Here is a 23,336-nt window from a genome sequence, read left to right on the forward strand (position 1 = left end):
AAGTTATGTAATGATCGGCCTGCTGGAGCAGAAGTTATGTCAGAAGAACACGACTGACTGAACTCTCCTCCTAAAATTTGGAGGCGCTCAGATGGAGGAGGTGTCCCTTTACGCCTCCGTTACGGTGGGCGGGGTCAGAGGCAACTTTGCCGCGCTCTGATTGGCCGTGGCTCGTGTCACTCAGAGGTGAAGCGGCAGGTAATTGGTCAGCGGAGTTCCCCCTCAGCTCCTTCTCAACTTCACCCGTGTCCCTTTGAGACTCGGGTCCGACTCAGTGGAGACTGTCGTGTGGCGCACTTGTCCAACTTCGTCCGGTGTCCAAAAAAAAGCAGACTTACCGGAGGAAGTTCCCGGTGTGCTTCACAGCTCATCCCGGTGGAAGTTTGTTACTGAGCCGACAAACTCCCGCACTGAAACTTTTTTCCACCTGAGAAGTCAGTTTGGACAAAAAAGAAACATGGCAGACAGCGTGGAGCATGAAGTCTCCTCCACCACTCCTCTCTTCACCGAGGAAGTGCACCACTACCAGGCCGAGCCGGAGCCAGAGCCCGAGCTGGAGCCGGAGCAGCCCAAACAAGACCTGTTCAGTGTGGATGATATCGTGGACCTGGTCGGCGGGGCTCAGGACGCCTTGGACCGCCACATAGCTGAGGACAGTGCGCCACATGAGTCCACAGAGACTCCCTTCACTCCTTCAGAGCCAGAACCGGTGTCGGAACCCGAGCCTGAACCGGAGCCACAAGTAGAACCGGCCGTCCCGGACTCCACCAGCTTCTCTTTTGTCCCTGAGCCTGAAGTTGTCGCCCCCAAAGTGGAGCCGGAGAGCACAAAGATCTCAGAGCCGGAGAGCGACGCCCTCCCCGCGGCTGAGCCCCGGACAGCAGCCGCAGCCCCCGCAGAGGCAGCAGAGCGACCTGCGGTGACAGAGGAACCAGCGGCTCCAGCATCGTGTGAGTGTCTCCACATGAAAAATGACTATAAATTAATGCATGAGCGAGTTTTTAGCCATTTAAACTGATAAATAAGAATATTTGTTATTACGAGTGTGAGCGAAATGTGGTTTTACGGAAATTTAACGGTATTTTTCCAGTTTAACATGTCTATCGTTACAGCTGAACCAGGTTAGCATTATGCGCTCGTCTAGATATGGAGACTGATAAATGGGGTGAAACGCTACTTTTTACCTGTTTAACCAACTTTATTCACCAGAAAATGTTAAATGTTGTTAAAATATGGTAGTTTTATTCATATTATTCACATTTGTACTGCTCAGTCACGGTGAGGTTAGCAGGTTAGCGGGCTAATGGTGATGCTACCCTGAGGGCAGCGGAGACTCCTCCATCATGAAGCAGACCTGCTGTCTGACAGTTTGGCGAACTGTGAATGGGAAAACTACACTTTCAACTAGACGAAAAATATAGTGTGAAAAATTACGCCATTACTCGCCCTTTTTGTTCATTTTGCCGTTGAATGAGTTAGCTTTTTTTTTTAGCAGGTTAGCCCCGGTTTTGCTGTGTTGTAGGCGATACATTTTACTTCTAGGATGGCGAAGAGCTGACCCGCCCTAGTACGCCTCTGATTGGTTTACCCTGATATTCTAAGCCAATCATCACTCCTCATACCTAAACCTGACCAATACAGCGCATGAAGTTGAGAGTAGCAGCCAATCAGAGGCGGAGTAGGGCGGGTCATGTCTTCACCACCCTAGGAAAAGAAGAATGGCGTGCTGGTGAAGATGCGGCCCACCTGTTTTCACAAATAAACGGCTGTTGACTGCATGAGCTGGCAATATTGCACCATTTTATTCATCTTCAACGATGTATTAACAACCTGATTCACTAACTTAATATTAGTCACGTCTTTTGTAAACATTTTACATGAATGTACGTGTTCGTGTCACCGTTATATTTATCATTATTATGTCAGACTGAGCATCTGCTCTGTGCCTCTACCCGCTGCGTGTCCGCTACTGCTAGCGGTGGTTGCTAGCCGAGTTCCATTATCGGACACACCTTTTCTTCATTTATTTGTCAGCAAAGACACACATAACAAAGAGAAAACGGTACTTCAAGACCATTAAGTGTCCAGGCTGTGTGGTTCCGATGTAATATAGAGCTCAAAATGGTGTGAGGCTTCTCTTTTCACGTGTCGGTGATCAGCTATCAAGTAGCTTAGTGCTATAACATAACTTTATTAATCTGAAATCCTTAAATTGCAATAAGGACTAGACTATGTGAGATTGGCTTTTCTATATTTTGCGGATTAAAGTAGGCAAGTAATAAAGAAAGAAGTAGCAGGTGTGTCCGATAATGGAAACAACGTTAGCACAGCAGCACGGTGTACCAAAGCTGTAACCCGGAGATTAGTCACAACAAAGGAATCCGCTCTGCGTCCACTCCCTGTCTGCTTCCTAACGTTTCCATACTGCTACCAGGCGAACGTCATCGCCTTAAATCAGGATGCTGTTTTTTTTATTTTGTTGTTTTCAGTCATTTATCCACCCCTTCATCATCTCCGCCCAAACCCACACCCTCAAGTCCGAAAACAATTCAGCTACAGAGGCCTGCAGAGAGCCTGTCCCCCTTTAAAGCTGCTGTCACTGCTCTGAATGATCCCGAGGAGGTGTTTTTTGTGATGTTTGAACTGATTTTGATATAAGGAGGTGTGTATTCTCAGCTGTTGTTTATAAGGGTAATATGTCAGGCAGATAGCAGGTAAACAGGCCTGTCTCGCCTCCTCCGCCGGGCAGGCAGCAGAAAGGCAGGGTGGGGCTGCTTGGCAAGGCCACTGATGGAGCTCCAGTTAAAGCAACGCAGTCTGAACAAAAGACAAAAATATTAAAGAAACCATCCACCTGTGAGGAAAATCACAGCTTTTTGTTCATTTTTCATCATTGTAGGGTGTCTCCCAACCTTTATCTGTCTCATACTGTATTTTTTTCTTTGAAGCTAACTATTTGAGTTTGATTATTTGGACTGTTTTGAATGTTTGTTAGGCTTACTCTGGTTTGATTTTTGAAAATTTGGTTTTATTTTGGGCTCAATTCTGGGGATAACAAGTCAAATGTGAGCAGAAAGTTCCAACATGAGATGTAAAAGCTGCATTTATTGATTTTTGACCACAAGGCTCCAGCTTTGATTCTCTTTGTCTGATCTGAAAGTAAATTGAACTAAATTGATCACTTTTTGGCTTTGGGCTAATGGTTAAATAAAGCAATTTGTTTGGAGATTTATGCTTGGCCTTTAGGAGACTTTATCATTTCATGGGTTTTATAAACCAGATGATTAGTTAGTAGTTAGTTGAGAAAATAATCATCTGTTGTTCTGAATATTTAAACCAAAAACAAATTGGTTCAGGACATGAAAAGTCAGTTCTCAACTGCAGTCAAGTAACAGGTTCAAGAACCAGAGCTAATAATGTTTCTGACTCTTTATTTTTTTTATCAAATAGTTTCATAAATCTAAATTCTGCCATTTTTATTTGTTCATTAAGTTCATGAAGTTGTTGCATGACTGCAACATTTGAGAATTTAGCTTATTTGGTAGAATTTAGAAAGATTTTAGATTTTGGAGGAAATTGTATTTGTATTTCTTAAAATAGTCATCAACTATTTTGGTAATTTATTGCATGTTGTACTTGTGTCGAGCATTTTAATGATACCCAGCCCCAGTAATTAGTATGTCACATTAATGATATCTGTCACACATCGTCAATGAATGATTTAATTGAGGTTCAAAGATCAGTAAAGGAACAATAACTGAGCAGAAATGATCAGTATTCAGCAGCCAGATACGGTCTGACCCCACCTTCTTCTTCTTCTTCACTCTATTGTCTTTTCAAAGTGTTTGTTTTCTCTGAACACAACTCTGATGTGATGAGTCCTGCTGTGACTCTGCATCACGAGGATTCACATCGTCACCCTGAAAAAGGTGTGTGTGAAGTGAGCTTTCGTCCCCTCCGTGTGTCCCCGTCGGACGGCGTGACTGACGGCCCGCCTAATCGTCCAGGGCTCTGCGATCACCGCCGGCCTACATCTTATTTTTGGGTCACCTACATCCGTCAGTGTGTGTTTGTGCCGAGCTTGTGATGTGGTCAGGTGGATTAGATGGAGAGGGGAGATGTCAGACTCGCACACACAGTCACGAGGCTTAACCCTCAGCGTGTGTCCGGTGTTGTTGTTGTCTCTGTATCCTGGTGAAGGCTGGACATAAGTGGGGTTAAGTGCTTCAGAGTCACAGCGACACCAGCAGACCCCTCTGTTGTTTTTACTCTGCCAACGCAGCAGCTGGCTCTCCGAGTCAAACTGAATATGATGAGAACCACATGTTAATCTGTTTTATCTCGTCTCTTATCACTGTGATAAGCACACAGATTTCCAGAGCTGCACACTGAAAAATGATACTCACCAGAGTTGTGCCGATTCATCATGTTAATGCTAATTTTAGGGCCTGAACGCTGTTCTGAGTGAAGTTTTTATGTGAAAAATCAGCCATCTTATCAGCCAAGTCAGGCAGTGCAACAGCGGAGCAGGAAATAGTTTCCTATGAGCAACGAGTAAATGTTGTTTCCTCCAAACCTCTGTGATTATTTGAATACTTAAAGCTGAAACACAGAGTCAGTTGACAGATTGGTCATCATTGCAGTCATTTTCAAGCAATGCATGTCTGCATTTGCCCCCAAAACTGAGTATTGGTCAAGCTGTAATAAAGGACAGGACATTTTCGGGTGGTAAAATTACTCGGTGGTTAACATCTACTGTAATAAGATGAAATCAGAAGATAATTTCCTGCTGTGACGATGCTTTCAAACAATCTCATGTCATTTATCTTCTTCACAGCTTCTTTCCTCAGGCTGTGAGTCTCCTAAATTCATTCTCAACACTCCACCATGAATCTTTTTTTTTATGACTTAAAGTATTTGTTCTTCCATTTACTGTATATAAATTTGTATTTATGAGTAGCATAAAGGGAGCTACAGCTAACATCTCCTTATACAAGCCTGTGGTGTAAAATGATCAATAAATGATCCATAACCTTTTACCTTGTACAGAGCCTGAGTCAGGATGTGGTTAGCTTAGCTTAGCATTTTGGAAACCAGGGGAACAGCTGGCCTGGATTCGTCCAAAGTCAGAAAATACAATTAGCAACATGATTATACATGGAACCATCCTCATTTTGACCTCCTCAGTCTCGTCCTCGGCTGTGGAGGTGAACAGATGTCACTCAGTCACGGACATTAAATCGCACAGATTGTGTTGTCAGTAGTTATTATAGGGTGGACCACATACAGTTAGGTTTGGCTTAGTTTCCTCTCTCACTCTGTGGGTTCTCTCTCTGAAGAATAGAGAACAGATTAAACAAATGAAACAAAGCTCAATCAGAAACAGAATATTCTGGGTGTTTTTTTTGTTCCCCAAAACTACTGAATGTCAACACCACAGACCCCTCATCTTAGTGGGGTTTTATTAAACGTGTTCCTTTTTTTTGCAGGATTACATAACAGTTGGTTTAGTTCATGCAGGCTGCAGCAGAGACAGTCATTGTAGATAATAAACTAACCAGCAGGAAGCAAACTAACCTGTCCTGGTTGGAAGACTGTTCACTTTGATAAAGTTTGACTTTTAGACAAAGACAGAGTGGTGTTACAGAGTACATACTGTACTTGGAGTTCTTTACTAGATGGCAGCAGGTGAGTGGATGGCCTGAGGTCGTATATCAGAGAGTGTCGAGCTGAAAGGCGTTCCCACAGTTACTTATAGCTCGAGGAGGAGACAAATACCTCAGCGTGTAGAGAACTACAGTAAAGCTGGCAGAGTTTGATTCCCTCCAGTGCCAAGGACAACATTGAAAATAACTCCTGTACTGCAGTTAGTTGTTCATTAAAACAAAAAAACATACAATATAGGAATTAATATCCTCAAACTAACAGTTATTTTCATTATTGACCAATCTGCCCACGGTTTTGTCCACTGACTGTTTGGTCATGTTACAAAGTAGAGAAAAAATGCAATTATACAGAACCCCAAAATCACCAAACAGTTGTGGGGAGTGTGCAGATATTAGCTGGTGCTAATTTGACTAAACAAGCAAGCCTTGACAAAGAGCTAACATTACAACTATTGTGTACTTAACAGTAGTGTTACAGCTGAAAATGATTATTTTCATTATTGATTAATCTGTTGATCAGTGTCCCAATTAATCAATGTCAGTAAATGGTGAAAATACTGATCAGTGTTTCATTAAGTCCAAGATGACGTCCTCAAACGTCTCGTTTTGTCCACAACACAAAGATATTCAGTTTACTGTCAGAGAGGAGTAAAGAAACCAGGAAATATTCACATTTAAGAAGCTAAAATCAGAGAATTTGGACTTAATTGGTATTGTTATTTAGTTTAAATGATCTTCTCTCAGAAATGTCTAATTATGAGCATCAGTTCAAATCAAAGCACTCAGTGTTTGTTTGGAGGCAGCCTATTGGACAGGACAGGTCTGTACTGGGAACAACATTTGGATCCTGTTGTTTGAATCTCGTGCTGAATGGATTCACAACCCGCTGCTGTAGTTTTAATGTTAAATGTGTCTTATTGGTTCAATCCTGCAGGTCTTCTTCTTGGCTGGAAACTAAACCTTGACAGCAGAGGTAACAAACAAAAATGGCCTCATTTGATCAATCATTTGGCCTCATGATGATCAGATTATAAAATCAGCACAATCTGATTCTCTTTTGATGTCTGTTATGGCAATAAATTTGATAATCAACAAAGATCGATTTCTGCAGATTTTTGACTGTGATCATCAATTTTCACATGATGAAACCTCCCATGATGCTTTGTTACTTTGTTCATGTGCATTGCAACAGCAAATGGTACCTTGCTTCAGAGAACGTCACTGCTGCTGGTCACTGTCTTTGTCCTGCTGTGTTTTTGTGAAGGCCTTTGCTGATTAATCCTTCAGAGCACAGATTAAACACCTTGCTCAGTGGTATGTTTTTGAAGAAGAGGAGATCATGTTATTGGGTGGAAGTACAGTTCCCATAATGCTTTGGAGGATGTAAAGAGGAATTTCAATGCATTCAGTAAGGGCTACAAATTTAGGGAAGTTTGATGTTGCAATGTGACAATTTGGCTCCATTAAAAGTGTGCAGAATTAGCTGTTAGCAGCTCCTGTTTGCAGTGTAGTCATACATGTACAGACAAACATCACTGGGTTATTTAGATGCTGAAGAAAACAGGATGATTCTCAGGCAAGTTCTGCAGTTACAAGAAACATCTATTTCTATGATTTCTGAGCATTTATTCACAGTGGCAGTCCACGTCGCTTCTTAAAATGTGTGTATCATGTCTGTGTGACAGAGTTGTGAACCTGTGGAGGAGTGTGATTTCACCTGTGCAGGCTCAGCTCACCTGAGCAAAGATGACCTGCCTGATGCAAGTGTTAACTCCTTGCTGCAGCAGCATACCAAGCCTATTTTTATCAGTCTGTTTTTTTCATCTTAAACCTGTTCATAGTTAACCTGACATTAATCTATGAGACTGACAGACCACAACACATTTTTATTGCCAGCCAGAGGGTTTCTCAGGTGGAAAACTTCATGACTGAACAAGATCTTAATATTATTTTTAGGTTTTGAGTTCAAGGGATGTGAAAGTTGGTCAGCTAAGAACTTTTTGGCCTGTTGAACTGAACAGAGGACTGTTTGAGTGAAGTATTTTGTGTGATGGAATATTAGCTGGTTGGTTGCTGGAATGTTTTTATATTATGATGATACTTGATGTTATTTTTGCAAGGTATAATTTGGTAAGATTATAATGATTTTGGCTGCTACAGGCTGTTTCGTAAACACCTGGCTTTAATCCACCCAAATCTGTTTCTGGATCAGTCCGAGAAGAACAAAATGCCATGTAGTTTGAGACACTTGTTTCAGTTTTTATCTATAACACACTGTTTGTTGGTGTTTTTCCGTAGGTTTGAGTTTTTAGAAGCTGTGGCCTCTCACTTTGGACTGCCTGCATTTTTTTAGCCTCCCACTCCCACGTTAATAAAATAAAGTTTAGTTAATTAGGTTACAGAACCAGAAACAGCCTGTTGTCCTTAATTTCATTCAGCTCAATTTCTCTTTATACGCCTCCTGCTTTTTGGTTGAACTAACAGGAGCTCAGACTGAAATCTTGGCAGCTGATCGGCTCTCTGAGTCGTGTTGACGTGTCAGAATCTGCTGCAGCTGCTGGACGTCAGCGGCAGTATTTTGTTGTTCAACACTTTCACATTATTTTGATGTATATTTTTTAGGGTTTCTTCTTGTGAGAACAGTTGTGTTGTGTATACTGAGACGCTGTGTTTCCCTCTTGTTGCTGACAAATCTGAGGATTACAAACCACTAAGCACGATCACGTCCTCCTGATCAGAGGGGAATTCTTCGTCTTCTTGTGTCTCATCCTGACAGCTACTGCCTCTCTGTCCTCTTTACCTTTTCTTCTCCATAACAAACTGTCATGTTTTGCTGTGACACTGACGTTCTGTCTGTTCTGTCCTTCTCTCAAAACAACTGGAACCTTTAACTAATGTTCTCATACCTGAGGGAACCTGAAGACTAAACTATGTAAACATGCAGTATCTGTTTCACCATCGTATGAAGGACCACATTCATACTTTTAACTGTGAAATACAAACAGTCCACCAGTGCTGTCATTGGTATTTTGGCTGATTGTGATGTTATTTAGGCTGGACGTTTACATTTCCTGTGTGACCTGTGAAGTTGTGTGAAACAAAACGCCTTTTTATTTCTCCACTTTAAGAGCCATTAGAAAAGAAAGATTATGTACAAATACACACGAAAAACAAAGCGCCTTTTGTAATCCTAAATTAAATAGTTTGTTTTAACAACATAATGGTGCATTTAACATCTTTTTTCCATTCAGAAATCAGAAATGTTTTTAAGTTCAGTTTTAATAAATAAACGCAACATAAATCACAAAAAAACTCGGACAGTCTCTGTTAAAACAGTTAAAATGTCTTTATTGTCACGACACGTTCATGTTGGACCTTCAAACAACCAAACTCACACATGTTAACACAAACATATTGATCCAAACAATTCTGAGCAAAATATCTCTTAACACTCCAGAAGTTATTTGTACCATGTTCATTTTTTAGTTTTTAAGATATTTTCATTTTCATGAGCAGTGTGAAATGGTGTATTGATCGTTTAACCTGCAATACAATTATTTCCTCACTGCCTACAGTGGTATTTTTACTTATTGTGATGTTTTCCCTGAATATCTTATAATGATAGCATCATAAAATACTAAATCTGATGTTTCTTTGTAAAATTGTACTACATAAATGCAAAACACATTGATCCACAACAATTCTTAATGTAGAAACATGAACAAAATATTTCATCAGTGTAAATTTTTATTTTTTCAGTTTTTTTTTCAGAGACCAAAGGCATTTTAATAGTTTTATCTGCAATAGAAATATTTCCCTAATGCCCACAGTTATTTTTGCTTATTGTGATGATTATCTTAAAATGCTTCACATTCCAAAATAAGGCTGCAGCTATTGATTATTTTCATTATTGATTAAGATGCAGACTATTTTTTCGATTAATCATCTGGACTATTAAATGTCAGAAATGTCAAAAGTGACGTCTTCAAAATTATTTACTGTTAAATTCAGCATTCGAAAAAACCCAAAGACTCTTCATTTACTGTCATAATAACAAAGAGAAATATCAAATCCTCACATTTAAGAAGCTGCGACCAGTAAATGTTTGATATTTTTGCCTGGAAAACTTATCAAAATAGTTTACAACTAATTTTCTTTCGAACAGCAAATCAATTAATTGACTAATCCTTGTTGCCTTGGTATTGTTGCTCATTGTGCTTCGTATCCCTAAAATGTACACAACCTAAAAGGCTGTGTAAATCAGTAGACGATAAAATGATCGATCTCTCTATGACATGACACAATGACACCAAATAATGGTATGATGTCATCTCCCTGTGATGTGAGCGCACAACTTTACAGGACAGAAGCTTTAGCTTTCAAGTTCATTAAAGATACAAATATGATTTTGATTTTAGATCATTTTTCATAGAGTTAAGTGTTGTGGTTTGGTACTGGGCCTTAGTCCTGTGCTAACTGACAGGCCAGTGCTTTCTGGGTAACAGTATTTTGAAATTAGGTTAAGAATCCCCTGCAGGCGCCCGTGTGTCCCCCTTTTGGTTTTCTGTAACTACACTGACACAGAAGCTGTGATTAAATCGTCCCAGCTGAGAATTTCAGACATGAACCATAATGTTTGTGGTTTCCAAATCAGGCTTTGGACATCCAAAACTCCAGTCTTTTGTAATTTAAATGTTGTGATAAAGAGGATTTCTGTCACTTCTTCCCCTGGTCTTTCTCTTCTGGGCTTTTCATACTGACTGAATTCTCTCTCTGCTGCTTTCTCTTGTTTCTTCCACAGATGTACCTTCTCCTTCTAAAGCTCAGCCTCATCCTCTGATGCAATTCCCTACAGGCAAGTTCTCTCTGCTCGCTGTGTTTTCCCGTCCTCGTCATTTAATTTCTTTCTCCACTTCTTTAGTTCACTCCCCTGTTTGTCATCTGAGTGGCAAAAATAACCCTCTGCATGTAAGACACTGTAGATTTTTGTCACCTATAACAGCATTTACATAGAATGCTTGTGGATTTGTATCTTTGAAACACTAAATCTGATGTTTGTTGCATTGTGACTCACATGTGACTGTTGTTGTAGTGTAGATTGACATAAACTTACACAAGTTTAGCCTTAGAGGAATAATGATTCTCCTCAGATATTTTTCAGGCCTCAAGCAGTATTGGTGTTTGCAGAATTCATTATAATATTTTTAAAAAGGTTCTTTGAGAGGAATCATTATCTGCTATCACTTAACAGTTTGTGTTTGTACAACACACTGAGCATGGTTTACTGCCACCAGACCTGGGGCAAAAGATTTACCATCATGCATCAAATCAGGGTGGTAGACTGAGCACCTGACAAATGCTGCTGGGTCCTGACTGTGGATGGTAGTCCTGTTTGATTCCAACAACTCATACCTGACTACTGAACCTATAAAAGAAAATAACAGTGGCCTGAGGACAAAAATGTTCCTTATTCTAATTGAGATGTACTTTATTTGCCTTTTCTAACAGTCAAAAGATGCTTTTATTAGTTTTTTTAATAGGTTTGGCTGCAACATTTTACTCAGAAACCTGCTGAGACCTTAAGTTTGGACATCATTTCTTGGACTTAAAAGCCCTCTCACACTCACCTTGTTTGGTTCAGACTTTTCAATGATCCAAACTAAAATAACAGGTGTGAAACTTACCCAGAATCACCTTGGTGTGACTGGAAGAGGTGGTTTGAGTCTGGAACAAATTGAACTGTTTGTTTCTACAAACCAATTGGACTAATTACAGAAAGTTCTGAGATGCTATTGTCTGAACTGGAAAAAGGTAAAACAACACAACTTTCAGTATTTCTGCAATTCCTTAAAAAGCCTTGACGTCTAAAATCCAATAATCTAAATTTTAGGCTGCAAAACATCTTAATTATGAGTTGAAAATGTCTAAAAAAATCAGGTTATGAAGTTAGTATCATTTTTATAAAGTTGCATTAACTTCAGTTCCACTTGGAAACGTGTTTTGGAAAAGTGTTTTACAGGATTATAGAAATATATTAAAACATTGAGAGAATGTGGAAATTACACTAAAAAAACACCATAGAAATTGCATTTTAAAAGACAAAAACAAAAGTGAAAGCAAACAAATATAAAATCAAAAGCTAGAGATTACTTTACCAAGAAGTTGTGTATCTGATTTACTGGGAAACTGCAGTAAACAGTGATGTTTTAAGCTCTGATTAAAATGACAGTTTTCAGCCAACCTCAGGTATTCAGGAAGTTTGTTCCACAGGTGGGCAGCGTACATTACAAAAAATATTCCAGTTATTTTCCAAGAGGATGCAAGAGAGAGGAATTTAATTATACTGACAAGACACCGACATCAGATGCACACCTGTCTACAAACCAGTCAATGTCTAGTATAGGGAGGTGCAGCTAATGTTCATACCGTCAGGCTTTTTGGAATAAATGGAACAGATTGGTCATTTTACCAAAATGTGTGAACGGTCTACTTGCCACTGCCAACCTGCTCGCAGCACTTGTCTGGTCCTGATGGTTCTCCCCAGGTGTGGTGGGCACTGTAAGGAATGGAGTATGTCTTTGATATGTGCTGTATTGCATTCTCCCCCCTCCCTCTCTACTCAAGCACTTGGGCAGAAGGGTGATTCCCCTGCTCCCATCTCTCCTATCTCCCCTCTTCACTCCCCTGACTCTCTGGAGGAGCTCTCTCTGACCGAGAGTCCCAACCAGCCCCCTACTTCAGGATCTGCTGCACCTCTGGGCTCCTTCTCCACTGAAGCCCCCACTACTCATTCCAAGGACATGCCTTGGGTGGGTGAAGAGGGCGATTCTGGACCGGGCCGTAGTAAGAATAAGGAAGACCTTCTAGATCCGTTAGCTGGTCCTTACCTGAGTTTAGGGAAAGACCCAGGGCCTCATAACCCGTGCGAAGACAGCGGAGTTTCCTTTTCGCCTGAGGAGAAGCTGATTAGCTCAGACAGGTCCTCCACTGGCCCCTCCCCTGTGAACCCCCAGATGAAGGTCCCTGAGTCTCACCTTGCCTCCTCTAACCCAACAGAGCACTGGGATTCACCATTCCTATCATCTCAAGACAACTCCAAGGTTTCCATGGATACCTTCTCCAAGGACACCGCTCCCATTAGCTCTTCCAGGTATGAGCAAGATCTGCACGGCAACCAGTCTGATGAAGATGATGACCTGATGTATGAGGTGAAGAAGAATAGTAACCCCTTTGAGGGATACTCCCCGCTGGCGGACAGTGGCTACTCCCATTTTGGAGACTCCAAGTCTGACAGCAGGGCCTCAAAAATGTCTGAGAGTCCCACTCCAGATCTGGTCCAGTATGGACAGACTGGAGAGTCCCAGGATACTCCACCATCTTTCTTGGATGAGGGGAAAACATTTGAGACAACCAAGATGGGCGCTGACTCACTCAGTCAGTTTTCATCTGGTCTGAAAGATGATGATGAGGACGAAGAGGAGGATTCTGCTCTGCCTCCATCGCTTCCAGACATCCTGAAGTCTTCTCCACTCAATCCCGACAAAATTGACTCTGGCTCCTCAGAGGGAAGCCCCGAGGAACAGTCCCCCATTCTCGAACGGAGGATGATGGAGTCGCCCAACCCTCCAATCAATCTGTCCGCCAACAACCCGTTTGCCTTCGATGCTAAAGTGTCCCTGCTGAAGGAGATGACCGAGGAGATGGAAGTGAAGGCGGCTGACAAAGTGAAAGACGACGATAAAAGCTTTGGCGCGTTTGATCTTGTCAAAGAGGCAGAGGAAACCACCCCAACTAAGGCCAAAGAAGAGGAGCCGGTCAAGATCGAGCAGAAAGATTGGTTCTCAAGCCACGATTCTCCAAAAAAGACCGAAAAGTTTGAGCCACTTGACTTCCAGAGTAAAAAGACCCCCGCTGAGGACTCTGATTCGGAATCTCCAACAGCAGACTCCCTGTCTCCAGTCTTGGAGGCCATGGCCAAGAACCCTGCCAGCTTCCAGGTGGAAACAGAGAAGAAGGACCTGACAATGGAGGTGGAGGAGCCGGAGGTGGCTGAGGAGGTCTCTGAGCATGAAGTCTCTTCCGAGGAATTCGAGTTCATCGAGCGACCACCCCGCGGCGTCATCGATGAGTTCCTTGAAGCTCTGGATACGTCCAAGTTCGCCTCCTCCAAGCCCCCAGAGATCCCCATGGATGACGATCTCAGCTTTGTGCAGAAAGATGTATCTCCACTTTCTGCTCCGCCTCCAACAAGCGTAGCCCCGCCCCCCAAGGTTGAAGAAGAGCCTCCAAGTCAGAGCTCATACCGCCTCCTCACCCAGGCCTCCCCCCAGAAGAGCAAGGCAGAGCTGGAGAAGCTGGACATCCAGCAGCCCCCGCCCCAAGCTCCGCTCACCCATTCCCCTGTCAGCAAACCAGAGGAGGCGGTTGTGAAGAAGAGCGTGTTTAAGATGCCAAACATGAACATAAAAGCAGGTAAAATAAACCAGTCCCGGCATGGAAACCATCCCCCCCACATCCTCCTCAGTTCTCACTGGCACTTCCATGTTCATCGGCATAATTTTCATCTTCACTCTTTTGTTCTCCTCAATTATTTTCTCCCAAACCAACCAACCAACCAGCAGCCCGTATTTACTTTAGACCCCATCACCTCCTCCTTAGTGTCACCTTTCCTTTCTTGCATCATCCCTTTTTTGCATTTTCTTTGAAAATTAACCCTTGCATTTAGTGATTTTTAATTTGTGTGGTTGTGTGTTCCATTGTGGTTTTGCTTTTTCTGCATTTTTGTCTCATCAGATTAACATCATCTCTTTGAACCTGATCATTTTAATTTAACTTTGTTTTTACATTTTAACATGTGGTAAGTAAAATGCAATATTTATTTCTGTTCTGTTGAAAACATGAGCTCCCTTTATTGTCTTTTTTGGTAAATAGACAAAAAGAGATTTTATACATCATATACAGTTAGGGAGCTTCTTTTTGCCCTTTGAGGATTTTTACTGTTGAGCTGGATCACGTTCCCTTCTGGTTTTAGCTTCTCTGTACTTTGAAAATAACTCAAGTTGCTAAACTGAAACCCAGCACCACCTTATAGACCCCAACACCAACTCCCAGCTACATAGGCACACGCACACACACACACACACACACACACACACGCACACGCACACGCACACGCACACACACACACACACACAGAGCTACCAGCCACGCCCTGTTACTGCCTGAATAAGCTGCCACTCTGATTTACTGTGTGCTTTACAGTCTCTCCTACGCCCTGTGATACGTTGCATCAGATTTTATGCACCTGAGGCTAAATACTGAATATCATTTGCTGATAACATCTGTGCCAAATAACATGAGCTGTCATGACTTTAGAGGGTGTTGAACTTCATGTCCAGCAAACGCTTTTAATATTTTCCTAGGTGGGTTATTTTGCAAAAAAATTATTTTAAAATGGGAAAGTTCATGAGATTTTAACCTGATGGAAGACATAAAAGAGCAAAGCAAAAGTTAGATTAATTTTATGTTTAACTAGATGGTGGCTGACATGCCCCTATTTTGGAGAAGCAGTGACTAAGCAATGTCCTATATACGCTATATTTACAATATTTTCACCACGGTATCTTGCTGTCAGACAGCCTTTTCTGACTGGAAACCATTGTTATATAGGACAAATATCACTCTCTACAAACTAACCAAATAACCACACTGCAAATAATCTGAACTACTCCTTTAAGGTTTCTAGGAGATATAGTACACACTGCTTTGTTAAAATCCAAAAAAATGTAGAAAGCTGGTCCTGAAAGTTGATTAGATTAGAGCTCAGATAACTGGTTGATCAACAGAAATTTTGAATTTGATTAGTTGTTAGTTTTTTAATCAAGCAAAATTGGCAACTATGTAAATGTTTCTGCTTTCCAGTGTGCTACTTTTCTCCACCTTTATATCACAGTTAAGTGAATATATTTGGGTGTTGAACAGTTAGACAAAATAAGACATTATAATGGTCATTTTTCTTCTGGGAGAGTTATTTCCTCTATTAATAATGAATAATTCATGAAATTGATAAAAAAAAAAAAGAGTGCTTTATTGATGCTGAACTAGATTTTAAAACCAATAGCTGTTGTCCAGGGCCAGTTTTAAATCTTTTATAGTTGATATAAGCTCTTGATCTGGAAAGTCCACTGTCCTTATTGTAGCCTGAGTTAATTGTGTGACAACGTTTCAGCGATGTTTTATCAGACAGACGCAGAGCTGCCTCCTTCAGGGCTTTCACAAAGTGATGAATTCCCCCAGAGGCCCCATCGGCTCTCTGAAGACAACGCCGCTTACTCTTCATTTTAATGCATGACTCAGTTTTATTCAAACAGATATTGATCAGTTAATATACACACACACTCATTAATGCCTACAGACATATACACACACACACACACTCAGAGCAGACAGGTACTGTGTAACTAGAGCAGTAGGACTTTGGTCTTTGGGACGAGCTGCTGACGCTTTAAGTGTGTGTGTGTGTGCGTGTGTGTTGGAGGGATCTCCTGTTAATTAAAGCTTCCTCCTCCTCTTCCTCCTCCTCCCTGCATTGCGACACTGGCAGGCCCACAAAGGGTTCTCCGACCCAGAAACCACTCAGCAAATGTTCTTCATTATGCAACTTGAGGTGCAGAGCTGCGATGTGAACATAAATCTGCCTCACTGATGGTCCCGTCACACCGAGAGCAACTCCGTTCACTTTGACGGATCGTTCAGTCTGGACAGAGACTCTGAGATCTTACAGATACCAGAATGATGCATTTATGGTTTACCACAAATAACAACAAAAGTCTGTTATTAGGGCTGCAGCTTACAGCTATTTTCTTATGAATTACTCTGCAGATTATTGTCTTCATTCATAGATTTAGTTTTTTGGTTTATAAAATATGTCATCAGTTTTCCTGAACGAGAGGTGACTGTTTTAACATGATTACTTAGTTCTGTTTGATTGATTAATTGACTAATTGTTGGCGTTATTTATAATGTTGTTAAATGAAATACATGTTACAGTAATGTTAGCCAGATTATGTTGCTTGCAAAGGAGGCTAATGCCAGACAAACTGGAAATGACAGAAACTGATTACCTCATGCTCCTGGATCACAAGACGTCTGCACATTTTGCCCCCTGACAGGTTTGCATCCACCACAAGCCAAAATGAATTCAGAATGATTCAGGATGATAATAACTAATAACTAAGTTATTAAAAAGCCCAACGTGAGGTATGAAAATTGCTGACTTCATCTATATGATGAATTTTGCATTGATTTAGTAATATACAATTATTTTTAGCACTGCTGCAGACTAAATCATTGATCCCAACAATTAGATGAATATTTAGGTGATTTAGGTTTTATTGATTTGTTCATCATGTTGCTGTAAGTCTGCAGAAAGTTGATTGGAAGCTTTTTTCTGTTTGTGTTAGCACAATCGTTTCAATGAACAACCATGTAAAAATGACTTCCTGGTTATAAAAACATGCCTGAGTTCATAGCTGAACCTGTTTTAAATCCATCCAGTGGAAACGGGACTCTTCTCGTTCAGTCTCTTGTTTGTTAGTGAATCAGCCTTTTCAGATTTTGGCAAGATTGCAAGGAAATTGACAAATCAGCTGTTACCTAATCGCACGTTCAGATGATTTCATTAACATATTGCTTTAGAAACTTGGTGGAATTCATCACTGTCTGACAGTTTTATGATGTGAGTAATGACTCTGGTGTGACTGCAGCTTCATCAGCAGGAGAGACGTGCAGAGAAAAGGTACTCAGATGAAGGTGAAGGGTCACTTTGTGCTGCTTTGTCCCCACGGAGACAAACTTTGTACTTCTCTTTTATGCAACCGACAATTTCACCACTCCGGTTTACAGTTTCATGAACTACAGTTTGTTTCCAGTGAGCGATAAGACAAGAGAGCCAGCAGGTCATCACTGGAGACCATGCATGGTGAAATAGTCCTAGTAGTTAGTTTCACTCTGTTCTGGAAGAATCACATTTAAAAGTTAACAAACTGATCAACTCATTGGTGCATTTATTAAAATTGTGCTTTGAGCTCTGATCTCTTCAACTTTGATCCATATTTTACTTCTTCTTGTCTGCTTCCTGTAGTAAATTAAATAATGTAAAAGTTTTAAGAAACCATGCATCTGTTATAGAAACAGTCCTCTGAATTTGAACTCTATCTTCCAACTTCAGCTAAACTGTTTTTTGTTGTAGTTGAATGAATTTTTATAAGCCAGCTCCTTTCGAATCTGACTGGAAGAGAAGAGGAGGAGGAGAGGAAGAGGAGTTTATAAAGTGGCACAGGTGCCCTCTAGTGGAAGAAGTCCGTGATTACACCCAGATGATCCAGTCCCTGCTATGAACCAGATAATCAGACGCACCACAGACATACAGTCACATTTCTATTTGTTTCACACCACATAACTCAGATTATTTCAGCCTGTAACCACGAACCAGCTTTAGTCAATTCTCTTTGTATTTAAGATGGATTTATTTGTTTGACTTACCGTTACACTGAACTTTGGGAAATCACCTTGTAAATGCTCTCTAATCTTGGCAGCAGTTGGGAAATTGAGCTGTTTTGGCAGGAAACCAGACATTATTTTACACTTTTCTCTCTAAGGTCCTTGTTGGCAACAGTGAAGGTGACTGGAAAGTTTGAAATACATAAGAAGTTTACTCTGGTCTGAGTATTGTATGAAAGATATTTATAGACTCTACTGACTCAAAATGATTTCAGGTTTTATGATATTTTACCTTTTATAAATAGAAACATGTTTTACTTGTTCCTACAAAAGTTGTTTTCCACTAACAAAAGCCTGAGATCTCTTCTGAACAAGACCTTCAGTGGTTTATCTATATAAAAAGCACTTTGTTTATTTCTCAGTGTATTTTAATAAGGGATGTTATGATGTTGTGCATCCGAAGGATGGAAGCAGCTGAGGTTTTTAAAGGATTTCGTTATGTTACCAGTGTTGGTTGAGATGCTGTTCCTGCAGTTTACACACAGCGCTGTTCTGATTGTTGATCCATCCGTCCATGTTCTTCTGTTTATCAGTGGTTGGGTCGGGGTGACAGCAGGCTGCAGACAGCAGGACATCGCCCTCTCCCTGCCGAAACGCTTTCCTGTTTGTCCACCTCAGACTGCTCCTTTTTGATATGGTTCTCCTCTAAGCTCCCTCCGTATGAACAAGCCTCCCTCTGACATTTGTTGTCCGACTTCTTAAAAACAACAACAACAGACCCCCACACCAGTGTGGTGACCGGTCGTGTTTCATCCACACTCATTTTTTCACTGTTTTGTCACTCATTTGTTGTGTCGATGGGGCAACTGAAAAGCATGCCTGTGAAATGAATTCCTGTTCGTGTGTCACTCCTAACTCACTCCATTATCAAGGACTGTGTGACAGGCTGTCTGTGAGCAGGAGGATAGTCGTTTTCTGCCTTCATGGCGGCTTGCACTCAATGCATTTAAGTGAAACTATTGAACATTCAAACTACTGTCTTACTGCTATTGATGACGTGTCTATTGCTGATAGCTATCACTTTGTCACTCAGGCCTAGTCTCGACCAAATCAGCGTGGCAGCAGTGTTGATACTGAAGCTGTCGATGCCACGTCTACATATAATGTTTATGATTGAGCCCATCAAATTTGTGACTCAAGTCCAAGTCATGTGACTTGAGTCCACACCTCTCATACTCTCAGAGCTGTTGTGGTTTGATATTCAGCCCTGCAGGTTTTCAGCCATCATGTTAAATCCTCTGCAAACAGTCTAAACAATCAATTAACCATGTCAGTCATTTATCAAACAGAAAATGTCAAATATTGTCTGGTTCCAGCTTCTTCGATGTGACGACAGGAGACATCACTTTGGGCTCTGGATAATTGTGATGAGATTTTTTGTTTTTTAATTTTCTTTAACATTTATAGAGTAAACCAGAGGTATTGAGCATTTTTTCAGAACTTAACTGACAGAGATGGAACAATGACCCCCTACTACATATATTGCATTGAATATTTTCTCTAATTTAAGCTTAGCTGTAGCTGTGAAGTTTGCAGCAGTTGTAGCATGGCTAAAGTTAGCTGTGTCAGCTTCACTGTCTGCACTTCCCCCAGTGGTTTCTGAGGTGGACGGTCTGTCAGAGTCTGTTGCTTGTTAAAAGAAGTGTCGTCTGTACATTTGGGACAGTAATATTGATAATTGGCTTCGGACTTGATGAACTGATTAAATGTGAAATTATCATCAGATTAATTGATGATTAAAATAATTGTTTCTTGACCTTACTGTAGTTTGGTGGTGAGTTGCTTGACTGTAATAATTGTTGTATTTACTGTAGCAGCATCAACTGAGTCACATAGATGGATAAAAATCATTCATAGGCTCAGTTTGACTGCTTCGTCAGCAGATTTGAGAAGCACAGGGAGGAAGAGGAGGAGGGATGACGAAGGAAAATCAGGGTGAGATAAAGCATGAAGAAAAAGGGGAAGAAGGGGTGGAAGTTGAGGGGATAAAAAAGGAAGGGAAAGGAAAGATCAGATTGGGTGGAAGTGAGGAGGAGGAAAGGGAGAGGGTGCCAGAACGGCTGGGCGGGGGGGCGGGTGGAGGAGGAGGTGAGGCAGAGACGTTTATAGTTGCTGCGTCAGAGCGCTGGCAGCAGACAGTCAGCTGACAGCAGTTCATTCGCTCGCTGCAGTCGTCTCCCCCAGAGGAAGCCTTGCTCGGGTTCTCCCCTCCCTCCCTCTCTCTCTCTGTGTCTTCCTCCTCCTCCTCCTCCTCCTCTTCCTCCTCCTGCAGGCAAACACACACACATTTATACTCACACATTTACATTAACTGCCTCTGTCGGCCCGTCTCTGTGTGGAATGTGTGTTTGCTGATCGGACGGCATGGAGAACAACTCAGTGGACAAAAAGGAGTGCGAGCCTGCTGCAAAGCACTGGAGAGAACAGGGTATACCTCCACCTTTCTGTCTTTGTCTTTGGCTTGTTTGACAGCTGCTTTGAGGCTGATTGTGTCACCATCCTGCTACGACCACAGCAGAGGTGGAAGCTGCAGGAAACACCGCCTCAAACAGCTTGATTTTGATTGCTTTGGCTTGTATTTCATGCTGACTGCAGGACATAAATGTTTGACATTGATGCTAAAACAGAGACAAACTCTTAGTAGCTGTGAATGGATTGGTAATACAGAGTCAGACATTTCAAACAGCTTACAGCAGCTTTGGAAACTTTAAAACCAAAGATAACGGGGCTAAATTGTGGACTGTGGAATATTTGCATTAGATTTCATGGGGCAACCTTAAATATTTTGAATATTTGGATCAAATTGCCTCTTAGGGGTAAATTTAAGAGGGAGAAGAGGTTAACTTTTTAATTTTATTGATTGCAACTCCTCGTCTGTTTTCTTGCCTGCGTACCAGGAGGCTGTGCGTCCTCTCAGGTACACGACTGCAGATTTTTCTGGACCGTCTCGTGCAGGTCTCGTCCTTGGTCGACTGCAGCAGCCACACAGAGGACCTTTGGACAGTCAGGCACTGTGACCAAAGGTGGACAGTAGAGAGGAAGAGGAGGAGGGATTTGTAAGCAGAGTGACGTTAGCTGGCAGTTTAATGATTGGCCAGTTTGCCGGGGATATGCTAATGAACTGGAGGAGAGTCAGGACAGAGCTTTTAGTTTTCAGATCGTCCTGCACTGCCTGGCCTCATGTTTACTGTCTGTATGAGGACAAACTAACATGTTTCCTGCTGTGTTTATGACGGAATTTATCAGGTTTTAGAAGCAAAGCGATCGTATCGTGTTGCTGCCACTCGAGTCTCGTTTTGAGGCAGAAAATTGAAAATCTGAGACGTACAGCTGCACTGCAACTTGATTAATTGATTAGTTGTTTGGTCCATAAAATTGATCAAAGCCCAAGATGACGTCCTCAAGAAACTGAAAATATTCACATTTAAAGTCTTAAATGTGTAAATTAATCTATTATATTATATACTGGAGTATAGATGACTTAGGTCCAATACATTTGTAATAAAAACAGTCACAGGAACCAGTGTCCAAGAAAAAATACTTAATATTTAATGCTTCCACCTTCTCCAATGTGATGTGGCTTTTTGTTGTTGTAAATTAAAATTAACTGATTATGAATGTCTAAAGAGAACACACACTATTTTCTGACATTTTACAAACCAAAAAAAAAAAAAAAAATCAATAAAATCACCTGCACTTAAATGGATAAGTAAAAATCCTCTTCTTTCATGTTAAGTTCATCTTTTTTGAGTTGAAATCAATGAGTCATGGATTATTTGTCATTAGAGCCATTTGCAGTTTATGTTGATGAGAAACAAATCCACTGTTGATTAAATTGTACAAAATTAATGAAAACAATTCAGAGTTTCTGTCGTAAGACAAAAAAACAGCAAATCCTTTTGATGGAGGAGCTAGTATTGCTAATGTTTGTAATTTCTGCAAAAATAGTTGCTGAAACATTTCCTGTAGATTGACAAATTGATGAACATTCAGATGGTTTAGCTCTGATCTGATTGGCCCTCTGTAACAGTGAGGAATGAATCCTGGTCTGTTATTGGGTGTTTGCAGCTGTACTTCAGGTATCCTTTGAGGAAGTTGTTCCTCAAGCACTTTGCATGATGGGAATCAACTTCTTACCTCTTTATTCTACCTTGTTCTCACTTCCTCTAATGTTTAAGTACTGTTTGTTATGAAAATGAAACTTAAAAGTTAATCATAAAAAAGCAAGTTATCGCTCGGCATATAGACAGTAATATACTTTATATAGTCGGTATTAGCATGTTATCTGCTGCTGTCTGCTGTCGTTGCATCATCTGAGGCCATAATGCTGCTGTGGCTCCTCCACTCAACACTGAGGCCTTTGTGCCGTGTGTGTGTGTGTCTGCGTGTGTGTGATAACAGAGTGTCAGCTCGGCTCTGTTCATCGACTCATCATTCATTGAGTTGTAGCGAGTGAGGACCATGAAGCGGCTGGAAGAAGCTGCTGTGTCTCTGTCAGAACAGTTTGTGTGACACCACGAGGCTGAGTCGCACTGTGACTAAGCAGTATCTTCAGTGTGTGTGTATGTGTGTGTGTGTGTGTACGTTGCAACAGTAGTGAAATAACTGAGCTTTATGTTGTAAGTCAGGCTTATCAGTGTTGCTCTGTCGTTAGGAAAGAGGAACATCATCATCTGTTTGCCCTCTCACACATTTTTCATGACTCACCTTCCGGTCCAGACTGATGTCATCATGATGTCTTCATTAGAGGAAAAAAAGACCAACTGGACTCTAATCAGGAGTGTGTTCATTTAAAGGGGAAGTTCACCACTTTTCATGTGGATATCCAGTCAGTGTTGATGGTAATAAATTCCACGGTGTTGCTAAATTGACAGAGAGAATGGAGTTCTCCTGCAGCAAAATCTGTAGTTCTTCCTGCATCCAGTGATGTCACAAATCGTGAACAAATCCATATAAACGAAGAAGCAGACGTTTTTTCTGGGTAAAAAGAACAATTAATGTTTACATTTCTCAAGTCTAGTCATTTTTATATTCAAGGGTTTGTGGTCTACATGGAGTAAGAAAAAAGCTTTTTTGGACTCTAACTTTATGTAGATCATGAAACCTTGT

At 41.2% G+C, this 23,336-nt stretch overlaps 1 protein-coding gene across 3 annotated transcripts in view; it reads left to right on the forward strand.

Annotated features, from left to right (window-relative positions):
* Nucleotides 1-236: 236 nt before the first annotated feature.
* Nucleotides 237-23,336, forward strand: part of rtn4b (reticulon 4b) — a 40,584-nt gene continuing 17,484 nt past the window's right edge. Inside the window, exons 1-4 of one of the 3 annotated variants that reach the window (XM_084735444.1) lie at nucleotides 237-950; nucleotides 6,601-6,639; nucleotides 10,468-10,521; nucleotides 12,291-14,138. In XM_084735444.1, the coding sequence (XP_084591570.1) occupies nucleotides 458-950; nucleotides 6,601-6,639; nucleotides 10,468-10,521; nucleotides 12,291-14,138 (2,434 nt within the window). In that variant the 5' untranslated portion in view covers nucleotides 237-457. The remainder of the gene's footprint in view (nucleotides 951-6,600; nucleotides 6,640-10,467; nucleotides 10,522-12,290; nucleotides 14,139-23,336) is intronic. The other 2 variants (XM_084735442.1, XM_084735443.1) reach the window with 2 other exon arrangements.

The sequence above is a fragment of the Lutjanus erythropterus genome, chromosome 14, assembly GCF_056507025.1.
Source record: "Lutjanus erythropterus isolate fLutEry1 chromosome 14, fLutEry1.hap2, whole genome shotgun sequence".
Classification (NCBI taxonomy): domain Eukaryota; kingdom Metazoa; phylum Chordata; class Actinopteri; order Lutjaniformes; family Lutjanidae; genus Lutjanus; species Lutjanus erythropterus.